We start from the raw sequence: 16,481 nt of genomic DNA, 5'->3' as shown, positions 1-16,481 counted from the left end.
TGAAAAGGCCCTCAGGTGCCAGCAAGTCCCACCTGCATTTTTTGGATGAAACACTTGAGGCCTAGTGTGCAGTTCCAGACTGAGAAGGAGCTGGAAGGCAAGCTCCTCTTTCCTGGCTGAGAATCTCTCTACTCCTCCATGATGCCCCAACTTTCCTCAACCTGCTTGTCTTGATCCACCTTAGGAGCCAAGAAAGGTTGCTTTTAGAGACCCCATCACACATCATGTACCCAAGTCAAACAAAAATGTTGTATTTACAGTCATAGGTTTCCCTTACATCAACTAGTTGACCTAAGGCTACATTTTATAGAAATAAAACATTTATTTATTTTAATATTTTAGTTTTTCATATTTTGGGGCCAATTATGTTTTCCTATAGCAAATATAATTGTAGGCCATTGAAAAGTGTTTGTGCCTGTAGTGTTTTATATATTTAAAAACAAAAGTCTCCTTTGCTTCTCTTCCATTAGTGAGCTTACCTTCTTCTCCAGTGAATTACCATTCCATAAGGCATCTGGAAATTGTTGTGTGTTTGGTATTATAACACTTCATGTATTTAATGCTGGCAATTTGCAAACATGATCTCCTGCACTTGTGTCCGTGTTGGTCAAAAGTGTGATCAAATTATACATTTGCCATGTGCACTGTGGACTGCATAGGGCTTTCTCATATATTATCCATTTATCCTCATTTGATTCTCAGAGTAGCCCAGTGAGCTGAGTTGTGATGTATATTATAGTTACTCCTGATTTTACAAATGAGAAACTAAGCTTAGGGAGGTGAAGTAACTCACTCAAGGTTATTGAGTAAGGGGCAGAGCCAAGATGAGAATCCATATCTTTTGGGTTCCTATGTAGCAGGCTGTTTGCTGGTCATTGGCCAGCTCTGGGGAAGAATTACTCCTGGAGAAAAAAATTAAGGCTAAAATCACTGGGATAGCTTTAGCTTTGTCTTTCTGCAAGTATGTGTGGCATAATAGAATTTTAGCCTTGAAAATTCTCCTATTTGCCTACAGACAATGGGATCAAATTAATTAATTCAACAAATAAGTATTTAGTGCCGGACATTGTTTTAGGTGCTGGGCATATAGCAGTGAAAAAAAAAAGACCAAGTTCTTTTTCTCATGGCACTCACATGTTAGATTAATAATAAATTAACAAGTCAATATACAATATTCCATTGATTAGTGTTAAGGATAAAAATAGTGAGGGGCACAGAAATAGGAGGTTGCTATTTTATTTAGGGTGGTCAAGGAGGACCTTGTTAGTAAGTTGACATATGAGAGAGACTTAAAAGAAGTGAGGGGGTGTACCATGTGGATAATGGGGTAAGATTGGCAGGGACAAGCATGTGCAAAGACCCAGAGGTAGGGACATGTTTGGCATGTATGAGAAACAGCAAGGAAAGCAGACTGTTTGGAGAACAGTGAGTAGATTCTGGTGGAGGCAGAGAGTTACTGGTGGAAAATGAGGTGACGGGTGTTTGGTGAGGTGGAAGACAATTAGGGAAGATCCTGCAGGAGTTTGTAAGACATGGTAAGCACTTTGACCAGTAGAATTACATGATCTGACATATGCAGTTAAAAGATTTAGATGAACAGATCTGTTCTCTACTAAAATATTTCTGGTTAGTAATATTTTCCCCTCAAATGACACACTCAGGTAAGTCCTGCTTAGCAAGACTACCACAGGGCATTTCTTTCCAACCTTGTTTCAAGTCGAATTTTAGTAATTTCTTCATTCATTGAGATCACAGATTAGCCTCTAGCTTAGTGTCAGGAACTGTCCTAGGCACTGGGGATTCAGGAATGAGTAAGACAGACAGGGGGCTCCTGCTCTCAGGGAGCTTCCATTATAGTGAAGAAATGTAGACAGTAAACAGGCAAACAGATTTCAACTAATGAGAAGGAATAGAAGAAGATCAAACAGGAAGATGCAACGATGATATGAATGTAGGAGCTATTTCGGATTCCAGTTGGACTTTGCAATGTGGAACTTAGGCTAGTCATATTACACATACAGAGCAATGTTCAGTTAAGAAATTGAAAGAGTCTGGCAAGAAACATTTTATTACTCTGACTTTATAAATGAGGAAGCTAAGGTTCAAAAAGATCAAGCCCCATATGCCCAAGGCACTAGTAAATTGCAGATCTGGGATCTGAATCCAAGTCTTCTCTAATTTTCGTTACCGAAGTTTTTCTCACAATATCCAACAATATGGAATGTAAGGGTAGAGCTGGGGAATGCTGGGGCGTGGGATGAGGGAATCAGCACAAGTTAAGCAAGGCAAGAAAAATGTGCCAAAGGAGGAAGAGAATGCAAAAGAGCAAGGACAGAAGCCAGCTCTCTGAGGTCCCTCAGGAAAAATGGTAGGATATCAAGGGGTTGCCATCCCCACAGCCCCAGCTTCCACGGGGCCAAGCTTATCCAAGCCTGCTGACGGAGGGATCCTGTCTGGAATGGACGCTCTCGGCAAAGGGCCTGGGGGAGCGCCCTGGGTCACATGTGGTTTCAATCACTGCATTTATCTGGGTCACTGTCATCGTATTTGGAAGATGACTGAATCCCCATTCCTTTCCCAGGCCTCTCCAAGTTGTACAGGGGGTACAGGTCAAATCTGGAAAAGCTACCTCATCTCAGGTGGGTCAGAAACAGGGAGAGGCTTCAGGAATGTACAGTAATGTCCAACCCATGCCCCTTTCCCCTTTTATTAAAACAAATGTGAAATAACACACTTGTAAAATTTTCCACCAGATAGTTTCACTGGGCCATGATATAACTGTGTCCTTCATCCACACCCTGATGTGTTTTTTAACATTTTGGTTTTTTTTTCAGCCTGAGGGAAGCCGGGAAGTGTCTGGCCCTCCATCTAAGTCACTCCCATAATAAACAATCACTAAACAGCTTGCTGCCCTAGGCAACTGTTTGTCCATCTTGGCCAGGCCCTGCAACTTCAGCTGGGAAAAAGGGTGGGAGGTGTTCTCCATAAAGCAGAATTCAGGCTTTGAGGCCAGAGAGCTTGGCTTTCATCACAGATACTGTTTGGGAGCCTAGAGCATCTTTGTGGTCCTGGAAGACATTTAGAGGGCCTGCAGGTCATTGATCTCAGTTGTCCAATGAAGTTCAGAGCTGGTGGTAGGAGCTTGGAGCTGGCAAGTGGGAGGTTAGTTGAATGAGGGACCAACTATCTTGCACTAATTCTAAATAAGGTCATTTTTTGCTTCAAGTTTCCCTTCTACAGCTGGGACATTTGGCAGTTTTACTAGTCATCCATCCCTAAGAGACATCTCCCTAAAAACCACCACCACCCACAAAAAGGGATTAACATCTCTTTTGTTAAGTTTGGGGACTGGGACAAACTTAACTGGTTTCTCCTTCACCATCAGAAAATCAATCCCCCAACCCCCATCCCTCCACTGTGATTGAATCTCTTTCTTGGACGCTTCCTACAGAACAGAAGCTTCAGGAAGATGGGAACTGATACAAAGATAATGAAGATTTAGGACAGGTGTCTCCTACTCTTAGCACAGAGAGGCAGACATGAAGAATTGTTACAATTCTTTATTCTTGGGGAATGGGGTGTCTCCTTCTGCAAGGAAAAACAAAAGTGGGCCGTGTGGGGAATAACGGAGGTTGCTGAAATGCTTGGCAGGAAAGAAAATACCCGGCCTCGATGGGTCGAGGTGGGCTGGAAGAGGCAACCCTCAGGTCGGCGGCTGCTTCCTCTGAAGTCTTTCTTTTCTCCCGTCCCTCGGCTCTTTCCACTTCTCCATTTTCAAGCATCCTTCTCCAGGGGCGCGCACACACTCTGGCCCCTGCTGACGGGGGGTGGGGGATGGGCTCCTGCCTGGTAGCCGAGGAGTCGGGATTCTGGGAGTGCGCCCCGGGCAGCGCGAGCAGCGCAGCCCGGAGCCCTGGTGCGCCCGCCCGTCCCTCCGGGCCAGGCCGCCGTGTCTCCGCGGGCGCCTCTGGGCGGCGCTGGTTCCCGGCGCGGCGGTGGGAGGCGGCACGGCCCAGGCCGGGGTGCGGGCCGGGACGCGCCGAGGGGCCGCGGGACGAGTGCGGGGCCGTTCCGCGCTCAGCCAGCCCGCCGATCCCGTCCTTGGCGCTCCGGGATCCTCGCAGTCGCCGCGCCCCTCGAACCCCGCAATATCCCCGAATCCCCCAGCGCCGGCCGGCGCCTCGGCGGGCGGGCGGCCGGGGGTTATGAATGGGCGCAGCGGAAGCACCGCCCCCCCCGGACGTGACGCTCGGCCAATGGCAGCGCAGGGTGCGTGGATGGATGAGGTCAGCGCTGTCGTGTCGGGAATGGAATGTGTAAGTGTAACATTCAGAACCGGGTAACATTCGGCGACTGAACGCGGCGGTCGGCGGCGTTCGCGCGGGGGCCTGCGAAGCGCCGCTCGGGGCCGGCACTTCCCGCGGGGAGGACGCGCCGCCGCCGCCGCCACCCAGCGCCGCCGCCGCCGCCTGCAGCCGGGCCGCCGCGCGTTCCGGCGGCCGGCCCCGCGATCGCAGGAGTAAACGCCGCCGGAGTCTTGGAGCCGCTGCAGAAGGGAATAAAGAGAGATGCAGGGATTTGTGAGGTTACGGCGCTCCAGCTGCAAGATGCACTAGCCGGCTGAACCCGGGGATCTGCTGACTTGTTGGAACCGGGGTGCTCTGCGCAAGAGTGTGGATGAGTTGAAGTTGCTTTCCCGGTGTTCATTCTCCACGCTGCCGAGTGGAATCCGAGAGGCAAGGGAATCACTTCGTGTTGCCATTGATTGGGTATCGGGAGCTTTTTTTTTTTTTTTTTCTCCTGTCTCTTTCTTTTCCTCCGTCTTGTTGCATGCAAGAAAATTCCAGCCCGCTGCTCGCCCCCCGTGGGTGCGAGATATTCAGCCCCGCTCTCTCCCGTCCATTGTGCAACCCAAAGATGAAAGACCGAAGGGGAGAAAGTTAAAGAAATCGCCCACATGCGCTGGATCAGTCCACGGCTTGGGGAAAGGCATCCAGAGAAGGTGGGAGCGGAGAGTTTGAAGTCTTTACAGGCGGGAAGATGGCGGACTGGAGCTGAAAGTGTTGATTGGGAAACTTGGGTGATTCTTGTGTTTATTTACAATCCTCTTGACCCAGGCAGGACACATGCAGGCCAAAAAACGCTATTTCATCCTGCTCTCAGCTGGCTCTTGTCTCGCCCTTTTGTTTTATTTCGGAGGCTTGCAGTTTAGGGCATCGAGGAGCCGAAGAGAGGAGCACAGCGGTCGGAATGGCTTGCACCACCCGAGTCCGGATCATTTCTGGCCCCGCTTCCCGGACGCTCTGCGCCCCTTCGTTCCTTGGGATCAATTGGAAAACGAGGATTCCAACATGCACATTTCCCCCCGGCAGAAGAGAGACGCCAACTCGAGCATCTACAAAGGCAAGAAGTGCCGCATGGAGTCCTGCTTCGATTTCGCCCTTTGCAAGAAAAACGGCTTCAAAGTCTACGTGTACCCTCAGCAAAAAGGGGAGAAAATTGCCGAAAGTTACCAAAACATTCTAGCGGCCATAGAGGGCTCCAGGTTCTACACCTCGGACCCCAGCCAGGCGTGCCTCTTTGTCCTGAGTCTGGATACTTTAGACAGAGACCAGTTGTCACCTCAGTATGTGCACAATTTGAGATCCAAAGTGCAGAGTCTCCACTTGTGGAACAATGGTAGGAATCATTTAATTTTTAATTTATATTCTGGCACTTGGCCTGACTACACAGAGGACGTGGGGTTTGACATCGGCCAGGCCATGCTGGCCAAAGCCAGCATCAGTACTGAAAACTTCCGACCCAACTTTGATGTTTCTATTCCCCTCTTTTCTAAGGATCATCCCAGGACAGGAGGGGAGAGGGGGTTTTTGAAGTTTAACACCATCCCTCCTCTCAGGAAGTACATGCTGGTATTCAAGGGGAAGAGGTACCTGACAGGGATAGGGTCAGACACCAGGAATGCCTTATATCACGTCCATAACGGGGAGGACATCCTACTCCTCACCACCTGCAAGCATGGCAAAGACTGGCAAAAGCACAAGGATTCTCGCTGTGACAGAGACAACACTGAGTATGAGAAGTAAGTGGCTCTCGGCTGTTGTGCCTTTGTAAGTTGGGCCTTGGGCCCTGCCCACCTGGGTGCAGGTGTGAGGATGGGGGTGGGGTGGGGTGATGGTGGTACTGGTGGAGGACTGAGGAGCCATTAGTCTCCTGAGCTGAGCCTGGGGATCCCGATTCAGGTGTGTGGCTGGAAGCAGGGACTGAGAGTTTGAGTTCCTTGGGCAAACTACAAAGCCTGGAGCACTTTCCTGAGCCAAGTCGGCGACAGTGTTTCCTCGTGTAGAGAACCTGCAGGGCGCCGGGTTTCCTGAAGGGTGTGGGTTTGATCCAAGTTTGGAAACTGTGCTTCACCAATGCATGCGGGAGAGTGGCTGCTCCTGTTCCCGCAGAGGCTCTGAATCTACCCACAGTCCAGAGACCTGCCCTCAGGAGCCAGGCATTGTTTGCTTCTCTCTTAAGCAGGGTAACTACTTACCCTGGTGCTTTGACGTGGAATTTTCCCAGGCTCAGATTGTCATCTTTTTGTGAGCCTTACATTAGAGTGGTAGAAATGTTTTAATTTTAGATTCTCGACTTTTTGTACCTTGTCTCTCCCACCCACTATGATGTTGGCTTTTATGAAGGGGGGTTATAGGTTTGTTGGGGCTTGTGGTCTTTGTATTCATTCATTCATTCATTTATGTATACTTTTTGTACGTTTGTATCCTATCTCCTTCTCAGGGGAAACTTTTTTGATGTGGGCATCAGCTCCTCTGCTGTAAACTCCAGTTGCTAATTTAGATTTCCCCTTCTCCTTTGTCTTTATCTATTTGCATGTAAATCGTAGACTGTTACTCTTTGAATGGGCTGTGAGATGCCTCCTCATCCTCTGTAGGGAGGCAAGTTTTGCCCAGTTGCTAAGTAACCGAGTTGGTTACTTTGTAGCCCTTCTCATTCTTCCCTTTCCTTCCCAGAGACAGTAACTGACACCCTGGATTTGGGGTCAAAACTGCTATCCATAAATCTGTCTTCATCGGAGCTTGGCTGGTCAGTTTCCTAGTAGATGGGGTGAGAGTCTCACTGATAGGTGGTTGTGAAAGAGTTAGTGAGTCCCTGCAGTGCACTTCCACGTTACGCCAGTTAAAAACCAGAGCAGCCTAGTGCTGCCTAGGGAAGGAAGTAGAACCTCTCAGCTGAGTGCGAGGAACTGGCCAAAGTTGGCCAGATTTTGCAATTGATTCATGAAAGGCAGAGGAGGGGAAACCCTCCATCAACCCGATTGCAACAGGCAGGGGGCGTGGAGGGGAAGCAGCTCTGAAATTTAAGATTTGATTGTTGTCTGTGATTTCCCTGCTTCTGGGGCCTTGGTAAGAGTGACTGGAAGGTAATGATAGTCCTATACTTGATGGTAGACAGTGAAGGAGAAAGTATTGACCACTTGTATTCTTCTTTCCAACTCCAGTACCTTTTGCTTTTCAAGCATAAAAGGAAAGCCTGAGGCCAGGGTCAATTTTGAATCTGTATTTTACTCAGGGGTAGTTGGGTGCAGTTGCAATGGATTAAAATTTTCCTCACAAAAGAAACAAACTATGGTTAGAAATGAGCTGCTTTGTTTATATGACATTTACATTGACCTATTCCTGTGGGAGTTTGTATGAAAAAAAAAAAAATGTTTATAGCCTTTCAGGAATTTCTTTGTCTGGCTTTATGCTAGAGTTACCCGAGAAGAAGTCTAACCTTTCCGTGTCTTCTGAAGCAGTCGCACCAAATTTTGTAGAAAGATCTTGCTCTTCTTCACTCCTGTAAAGGAGCTGGAGCTGAGATTTCGCCATAGGAAATTTGAATTACACATTTCCTTGGGGAAATACCTTCAAACCAATAAAATAATCATGTCTTCTTTACCCTCTTATTCCCAACATCAATATGAAATCTCTACATTCCTGCTGAATTGAAGGTGAGATTGGCAGTAAAGGAAAGACAGGTTGCTTTTCTTGAAACTTTAATTTTACTAATTAAATGGAACTAATTTCTCTTTGTAATCCGGCCAAGAAATCTGACCTTACACCCTTGATTTGGTTTACGTTTAAAGACCACAAGAGGTCAGACTCACAGGGTTGGGCATTTAGTAGGAAAAGTGGCCTTTAGAGGAAAGCAAGTTTGCTCTTTCTCCCGAGCAGGGATTTCTTTAGCAGCATTCCTTCTAGATTGTCTTCCTGCTCTTCTTTTGCCTGCCTTCCAGCCCTAACCGTGCTTTCAAATGACAGGAGGGTGCTGCAGAATGCTGATATTCATTAGCCTGGTAGGCTTGGAGTTTTAGCTCATTTCTCTCACTGGGTTATCAGAATTCTCTATATTTGAGAAATGGAGCTTGCAAACATTATTCCTTTTGCTGTTGACTTTGGAATGCATGAAGATGAAGGAAGAACCCTGAAATGTGGTGAGAACAAGGCTGCGGAACTTGCAGATACGTGAGTAGCAAGCAGCGCTACAAGTTCTGCTCTGCTCTAGGGAAGAACAGCTAGTGCTACCCACTGACACTGATGTTTTCTCTAAGTTGGTCTTATATTGAGATGCAGAACTCCTCAAATCAAACACTGATCTCTCCAGGCCTTTAGAGAGGAGGGGATACTGAAGTTAGATCTGTAAAAGTGGTCTGTGTAAGTTAGGCTTCTCTATTTTCAATTTGTCACTGGGAACATTAGTTTATCTGATTGTGGAATAGGTTTTAGACCTCTTCAGGGGTGCCCTAAGCATTCATTTGGTAATGGCTTGTAAAAAAACAGATCAATTTCCATCTACTTCTCTTCTTTATTAACAAGTACTTCTGAAAAGGCTTCAATTTAATCATCACCCCAGCCCCCCACAAGGAACCAAATATAAGTTTGCTTTGAATTTATAGGGTCTGATAATTAGATTGAAAATTTACAGTAACATGGCCAAGTTGGGATACTATAGAATATGTTCCAATGTATCAACTAAGAAAATAGTGACAATAAAGATATAGTGCTAAATGGTCAAGGATTTCCAGCTCACCTGACAACTAAAAGGTATAGAAGAACTATGTGGAATGAAGGAAAATACTTTTCTCTTATAGTAGAGAAGCTTTTTCATTCAGACTTCCAGAATTATATTAAAGCATCCATTTGTATGACACCCATAATTAATTTTCATCAGTTACATAGTCTTAACAGATGTAGATGACACTGGCTAGAATAAATTGCTGTAATGATTAGGTGATTTGTGATGAGCTCTAGAGAAATTCTTTTTTATGTCCCTTGAGCTTCTTATGCATCTGGCAGAATTACTGTATTTTTGCATGAACTTCATAGTTAAATCTCTTCAAAGGGCCTTATTGTGAAACTTCAAATTTGGCTATCTGAAATAGAAGAAAGAAGGAAATGGAGGTGGCTTCTGTCTTTGAAGGAAAGCAGTGGTGAATATTTTAAGCAGCTCTTTTGAGAACAGGCAGGATTCTGTGCAGGCCTTTTGACACCTCCCTTGGCCTTCTCCTGTGTTGGCTGAAGCTGAACCTCACGATCATGCTGTTTTTAAGGGCCCTGAAGTATGCGCATACGATCTGTCCCCAACATCCTCATTTCACAGATGTGCAAACTGAGGGACAGTCTGTTTAAGGGATTTGCTTAAGGTCAAACTGGTTAGTGGCAGGAATAGATGGACTCTTGAATTTTTCCCTATGACCTTACAGTCTTCCATTGCCAATTACACACATATTTGACTCTCCAACCTCTAGGGGATCTTTCTTCGTGATAATAAAGATCCTCTTGGAATCCTTTGGGAATCTGATGAAGACCTTGGACAAACTTTGCAGAAAAAATACACATGCGTGCACAATTTGTCATATAGTTATAGCGGCTGTTACATAGCCACTGCTAAGGGCCTTCTCAGACCCCAGCCTAACAACTCTCGCTCTAAGGTTTTTATTTGCCTTTCATTGCTAACATTATGGTGTGGGTAGGTGCCTGGAACTATAGAATAAGTAGGTGTTTTTGGACCTTCCAATTTGGCCATAGGGCTTCAGGGAACAGGCTATCAATTGACCAAAGTAAGTCAAGTTCAGAAGCATTTATAGCATAAATAAAATATGTCAAATGGCAATTTTAAATGATTATTTGTTTCCTTCCTCATTATTCCAAGCTACATTAGCTGACACACTGAGCAAGTTCATGATCCGGCAGTGAACCAACTTGGATGATCCAGCAGTGAATCAGATTAGATGATTTTTTCCCTCCACCAAAATGAAAGGTGGGAATTGTGATTCTCAGGTTTTAAATGTAAACTATTTGTGGCTTTCCCCCCACTGTTGTATGACAGCACAAAAGCATTTCTAAAATAAACCACATAAGCACAGTTTAAAAATAAATGTAGAGCCAGCTCTATGCAGAATTAGAAAGTTGGTGAGTATGCCTTCTGGCACTGAGGTTCTAGTTCTCTGTGCTCCCCTCTTTCTCACCTCTATCTGAACTTACTTTCTGGAGAACCCCAGAGAACCTCATTCACAAGGAATCCCCAGTAGAGGTTGGGATGTTGCCTCCATTTTAACTGAGCCCAGGAATGGTGATTTAGAGTGAAACCTGCAACCCAAACTAGGGATGTGTGGGATCCGGAGCCACTTGGGTAGACCCTATCTATGGGAGTCCTCCTTTGGGTCTCCTGCTGTGACAGTAGCTTTGGATGGTACAAAATTGGCCAAAGGGAAGATGCCACACCCTCAGGTGTGAGTGTTCTCTTGGTTGGAAGACCTGAGGCTCTGCCGCTCCAGAAGACAGTGCTAAAAAAACTGCCAATAATAACCTTGAACATACTAATGTCACACCAAAGAGAGTGCATGCCACAACTTGGCTGCTTTGCTTCGAGCCATCTTGCAAGGTGCCCTGCCAGGCCATTTTACAGGTGTGGAGACTGAGGCCAACTGTGGTGAGTTAATTTGTTAATGGCTGCACTGAGGCTAGAACCCAGGTTTTCTGGTTCCCAGTGCCCTCTTTTCCCTGAGGGCTGCTGCGAACCCATTATGTTTGCTTTTCAGCATAGGTCATTGGATTCTTTAAACTTCTGGGCATGTTCCATGTTCAAATGCAAACATGGACCACTCAGTTTCCATGAGTTTAATGACTAATTGTTTTTACTTAAAAACTTTTCCACCTGTGACCAAGTTCCGTTAATCATCAGAGACCCTTCAAAACAAGAGTTGTTGAGAGCCTGTTATTTGAGCTTAGCACTGCTGGCTTGTTAATCTTTTCAAGAAGAGTATGAGGTGGGTTAACCCCCCATTTTACAGATTAGAAAGTAGGCTCAGAGAGGGTAAAGTAACGAGTTCCAAGTCAACGTCTAGTGAGTAAATTGCAGTGTTTTAACCGGGGGTCTTGGATTCCAAAAGTCTACTCTTTTTCTTCTCTAAAATGTTACCATCTTAAAGAATCAATCAAACAAACTTACCTGTTTATAGGTCAGTTTTTAATGAGTCAGGTACTTGTGTATCAGATCTCCCTTGCCATTGATTTCCTTTGTAAACATCAGATATGTCTCCCAAGGGAAAAAGTTGACTCAGAGGTGTGATAAAGATGCCACCTAATTCTGACATTTTAAGCGTTGAATGCCTTGTGCTTTTCTGCATCTTTGTCTATGCAGACCCTGCTTTTAATGCCCTCCCAGGCTGCTTCTAAGAAAAGTGAGGGAGCCCTGAGCAAGCCACATGCCCTTTGTACTCACCGATAGCGCCCTGCAGGGCTTCCGGCTGTGGTTGTGAGTGAGGCCCGAGACCAGGACGGGAGTGCCAGGGCCCCAGCTGCAGTGTGATCCTGTGACAAGGGGTCACCCCCTGGAAGATGCTGTTTCAGACAGTGTGGGCTGGGGGTCTGGTCTGCAAAACACTCAATTCCTGCCCGGCTGCAGGCCCCTTAACGAAAAACAGCTCTTAAAAATTATAGCAGTTTTACAGAGCCTTTGGGGGAAACTGGGGAAACACAGGAGTGAGTATGAAAATAAATTCCTTTTCTAATCCCCCATTATAGGAGGTATCCACTATTATTCAACCTTGACATACTCAGTCTTTCAAACTCACCTGTGTACCGTTTGTTTATATTTTTCCATCTGCGCATGTCTGCTTAGCTTGAATAGACATATTAATTATTTATTTAAAGAACAGTAAGTAAATAATGACTTCAACACATTTTTCTTAAGTGCCCGGTATGTGCCAGACATGTTAAAGCTGGGGCCACTCAGTAAACAACAAATTCCTGGCCGTTATTACCCTTCTATGCTGTCGATTTTATAAAGTTACAGGCAGATTTTAAATGCAGGTTTGGGTTTAATTTTTTTTTTAAACATTATCCAAGAGCCCTTTCCTGTTATACTAAATCATCTTTCAAAATAGGGTTTTTAATGGCTGCGTGATTTTTTTTCCTAACTCACAATTGTACCATCGTTTATTTAACCATTTATATTTTCCTAGTTAGAAAACTTGTTTTCCATACTTTTTTCATTATGAATAACTTGGAGATGAATTTCACTCTATTAAATATTTGTTTCCTTCTTGACTGAGTTCTCCCTTGGAAAACAAAATGGGATCTCCCTCTCTCTCACCCCCACCCAACCCAATCCCATTCTGGGAGGAATAGCTATTTTTTAAGATGAAGCTGAGTACCCCTTTAGTGAGGTAGCCATCAGTAAGTGACTGCTTAGATAAACATTTGTAGGCGTTAATTGGTCCGGCAGGGGGTCTTTGAAGCTCCCACAGCTTCTGTTCTCTTTGAAGTTTTGTTTTTGCTGCAGCCAAAATCCTTCCAGGCTCTTATGGATCACATACCTCGGATTTTTCTCTCCTTGCCCTGGGGTTTCAGAATCCTCTAGCCTTACCTGGATAGATGCCGTTCTCTTAGTTAATTGTATCAGCTAATCAGTATTCTAGGATTTCTGTTTTTCTCTTTGGTTGTGGACTCCATGGTCTCTAGGAGGTGAATTTGGGCAGGTTGCCACACCTTTGGGGCATCTGGGAAAGGCCTGGGATTCTAAGTGTAGATTGAGACACTACTCTAAGTGACTGAAAAAACCGAGAGAGAACACAGTGAATTAGGAGTGTATGCCTGGTTATATTCATTGCTTCATTTACATTATAGTTGCTGTCATAGGTGATGATAGATTTGCAGGGCTGCATATCCTCTTTGTGTACCTTCTTGTCTTTTGGACCAGGGAATTCACCAACCCCAATCCCTGGACTAGGTTCCTAACCTCTCAGCCTTAATTTCCACATCTAGAAATGGAGATCATAACACCCACCTCACGAGGTCGTGATGAGGATCCAATGAGGCGGAGTGTGTGACTTGATCTAGAATTCGCTTATGTGCTGTCCAATGTGGTGGTGGTTTAAAAGCAGCTTCGTGCCATTTTCTAATCAGCCTCTGAGGTTTGCTTAGTTTCATAACTTGACTATTCCTACCTGAGCCACAGAAATAACTTTATTTATCCCTTTCTTGATACTTAATCCCAAAGAAGTTGTGGTAGTTGCCATGGAAGTCCGGCTGTTATTTCTGTGGGCTGTGGAAAGGCTGACACAGGGTCCAGGCTGGAGCTTGAAGGTGGCTTGGGATGGGAAGTGGGAGTAGTTTGAGGGTGGTCACTGGAGCAGTCAGGCAGCTCTTCCTTGACTCCCATGTCCTTCTGTTTCCCTGGTTGGCTATTCAGGAGTGCAGGTTGTTCCTTTTGCAGTTGAATTTTACGCCCTCGTGAGTTGAGGCTGACGTTTGGAGGGGCATCTTGTCTGAATGGAGCTCAGCTACTCAGTAGCCTCCCTGGGCTAGTTCGGCAGGCCTTTAGTTGCAAGGGTCCTTGCAAAGGGAAAAAAAATCACTCAGACCACCTTAGGTTGCGTGGGGACCTGGGGCAGGCACTGAACTGGAAGTGCTCCGGTAAGTTCTCAGGATGGAGCACAATACCTGGGGTAGGGTCCATTCTCCCCACTCTGTGCTTTCCTGTCCCTTTGGCTGGCACCTCTGCCCCTGTGTGGGTCTGCCAACCCCTAGCCAGTCTTTTCTGAATTCTCTCCTCTAGGCCCTGGAGGAAACCAGTCTGATGCTTTCACATCAGGCCACATCTTGAGTGTGGTAATGACCCCATAGTGAAAGGACTACCCTGCCACTCTTGATTTAATCGGTGGCCATCTTTTTGCAAAGAATAGTCCAAAGTTACTTCCTGGAATAGGGAACTGTGGTTATGGTGAGTTGGCCGTGGCAGGTGCTGTTGAAGCCGTTTCCTGTTGGCATTCACATGTTTGGGCCCTGTTGATGATGATGAAAATAACAACAGCAACTACTCTTTATTGAGGGCTTACTATGAGCCGGTGATGCACAGCATCTTCTGTACTCTTTATGCTTATCCTAGCAGGAGGACACCCATTTATCTCCATTTTATGGATGAAGAAACTGAGGCACAGAGTTGTTAAAAGTGACTTAAGAGCACACAGCTGGATGTGTCGAACACACCAAGGATGTGAACTGAGACCATCTGACTCAGAGCCTGCCTTTGTAACCAGGGCCCCTTATTGCTTCCGAACAGCTGAGCTGTCAGAAAGACCACACACTCAAAAACAGCGGTGTGATTGATTTATAGAGTACCACCTGGGTTTCTCACCTAGAATTTATTTAATCTTATATCAGAGAGACAATTCTAACCAGTTTGGTAATCTGGTTTCTCAGTCCACTGCAGACTAGGAGCAGTAAATTTAAAGATAAGAGAGGGATTCTTGCAGACCGATCTGGAAAGAAGGGACAGCTGGCAACCTGAATGCAAGGAAACAGGCTGGGAAATTATATAAAAAGTAGCGCCCAGAAGTAAAGAAGCACAGGGATCTAAGAACAGTTGGCGCAATGCCCAACAGCACCTAGCACCATTCCTGTCACCAAGTAGAGCTTCTACGAATATTTGCTGAACTACAGCTCCATGCTTGTTGACACTGAGTCATCATTTTGCTTAAGAAAGTAGAGAAAAAATAATGCATTTTGTAACTTTTTTTTTAACCTGTTGATTAAAATAAAAATATTTTGCTGCTCCTAAGAGTAAGCCCTCCATTTGAAGCTTGTTTGCCACACTTAGCGAGTTCCCCAAGGACTCTGGATAGCTGGGGTCTCCTGGAGTTTTTCTGAGGTTTTATAGTATTGTCAGTGAGAAAATGAAAAGTTTTCTGACACTGTGTTGTGGGCCTGCAGTGCCAGCTCCTTTTGATTGCCTCTTGCTCTGAATGACTTTGGCTGTGGGTTCTGGTAGAGTGGTTGGCCCAGTGCTGGCCTATGGGCTGAAGGGATGGATGTGGAGGTTGGAAATTTGGAGAAGGGGTGAGGGGTCATCTCGAGTCTCTAGTCTGTTGCCCAGGAGTTGCCAGCAGATATGTTGGGACGCATACCACTAGTTCTCTTTGTTTTGTCCACACTCCTAGGGGGGCCCAGGATGGTAACAGATGGCTGGAGATATAGAATGGATTTCACACTTCCTACGTACTCTCCAGCACTCTGACAGATTGTTGGGATTCATTCAGAGTACTGATGATGGAAAATAAGATCATGCCACCACCCTGCTTGGACTCAGCTCGGAGGCGTCCCATGTTTAACTCTCATGCACTTAAGGCAGGTAGCTTTGGACCAGTTCTGCCTGCCACTCCCTCCCCATCCCTGGGGATTTCCTTCCTTTTTTCTGGAGACCTCTGCCCCCTTGCCTAACTCCTGCATTTCTTCAGGTTTCCTCTCCATCTTGATTCTTCAAGAGTTACTTCCTTGATGCCTGAGATTAGGTCAGATTCTCCTGATTTGAGTTCTTATAGAACATTTAATGCTTATCCCAGCTGTGTTTTACATGCATTTGACTATTTGATTATCTACTCCCCCCCCCCCCCGTGATTCTATAGTCAGAGCAGGCCCTGAGGGGAGAATTCATGTCCATTTTCCATTAATTTACTCAACAGATACTTACTGAGCACCTACTGTGTGCAAGCACTTGGCATTCAATAGTGAATAGAACAGACCCGAATCCCTGCCCTTTAGATGCTCCTACTCTGGTGGCTGGAGACTGACACCATATAAATTACGGTATATATTAGAAGGTGCTAGATGCTGTGAGAATTCACACTGTGTGGAAAAGCGTTAATGGTTGAGTAGGTCTCAACTTGTGTGCTCAGTAGACTCTGTAGGAGCTTCTGCAAGTAGGACCTGGGGTCCCACTCCAGGCTGATTGTATCAGAATTTCTAGGGATGAAGTTCCAGATTTTTAAAAAACGTCACCAGGTGACTCTGATACAGGGTAGGGGTTAAGAACACTCTTCAGGTGAGGGGGGGTTTGCACTTTTAAAGACGAAGGAAGGCCTCTTTGGGAAACTTAACAGTGAGTAACACCATTGCATCTTCAAAGCCTTTGCATCATGCCTGGCTGATGCAGAG

At 45.7% G+C, this 16,481-nt stretch overlaps 1 protein-coding gene across 1 annotated transcript in view; it reads left to right on the top strand.

Moving 5' to 3' along the window:
* The first annotated feature begins 4,339 nt into the window (after positions 1-4,339).
* Positions 4,340-16,481, top strand: part of EXT1 (exostosin glycosyltransferase 1) — a 313,958-nt gene continuing 301,816 nt past the window's right edge. Inside the window, exon 1 of the mRNA XM_037803395.1 lies at positions 4,340-6,082. Within this exon, the coding sequence (XP_037659323.1) occupies positions 5,127-6,082 (956 nt within the window). The 5' untranslated portion in view covers positions 4,340-5,126. The remainder of the gene's footprint in view (positions 6,083-16,481) is intronic.

The sequence above is a fragment of the Choloepus didactylus genome, chromosome 14, assembly GCF_015220235.1.
Source record: "Choloepus didactylus isolate mChoDid1 chromosome 14, mChoDid1.pri, whole genome shotgun sequence".
In the NCBI taxonomy this organism is placed as follows: domain Eukaryota; kingdom Metazoa; phylum Chordata; class Mammalia; order Pilosa; family Megalonychidae; genus Choloepus; species Choloepus didactylus.
The sequence above is the reverse complement of the archived record's forward strand: the minus strand, read 5'-3'. Positions and strand labels throughout refer to the sequence as shown.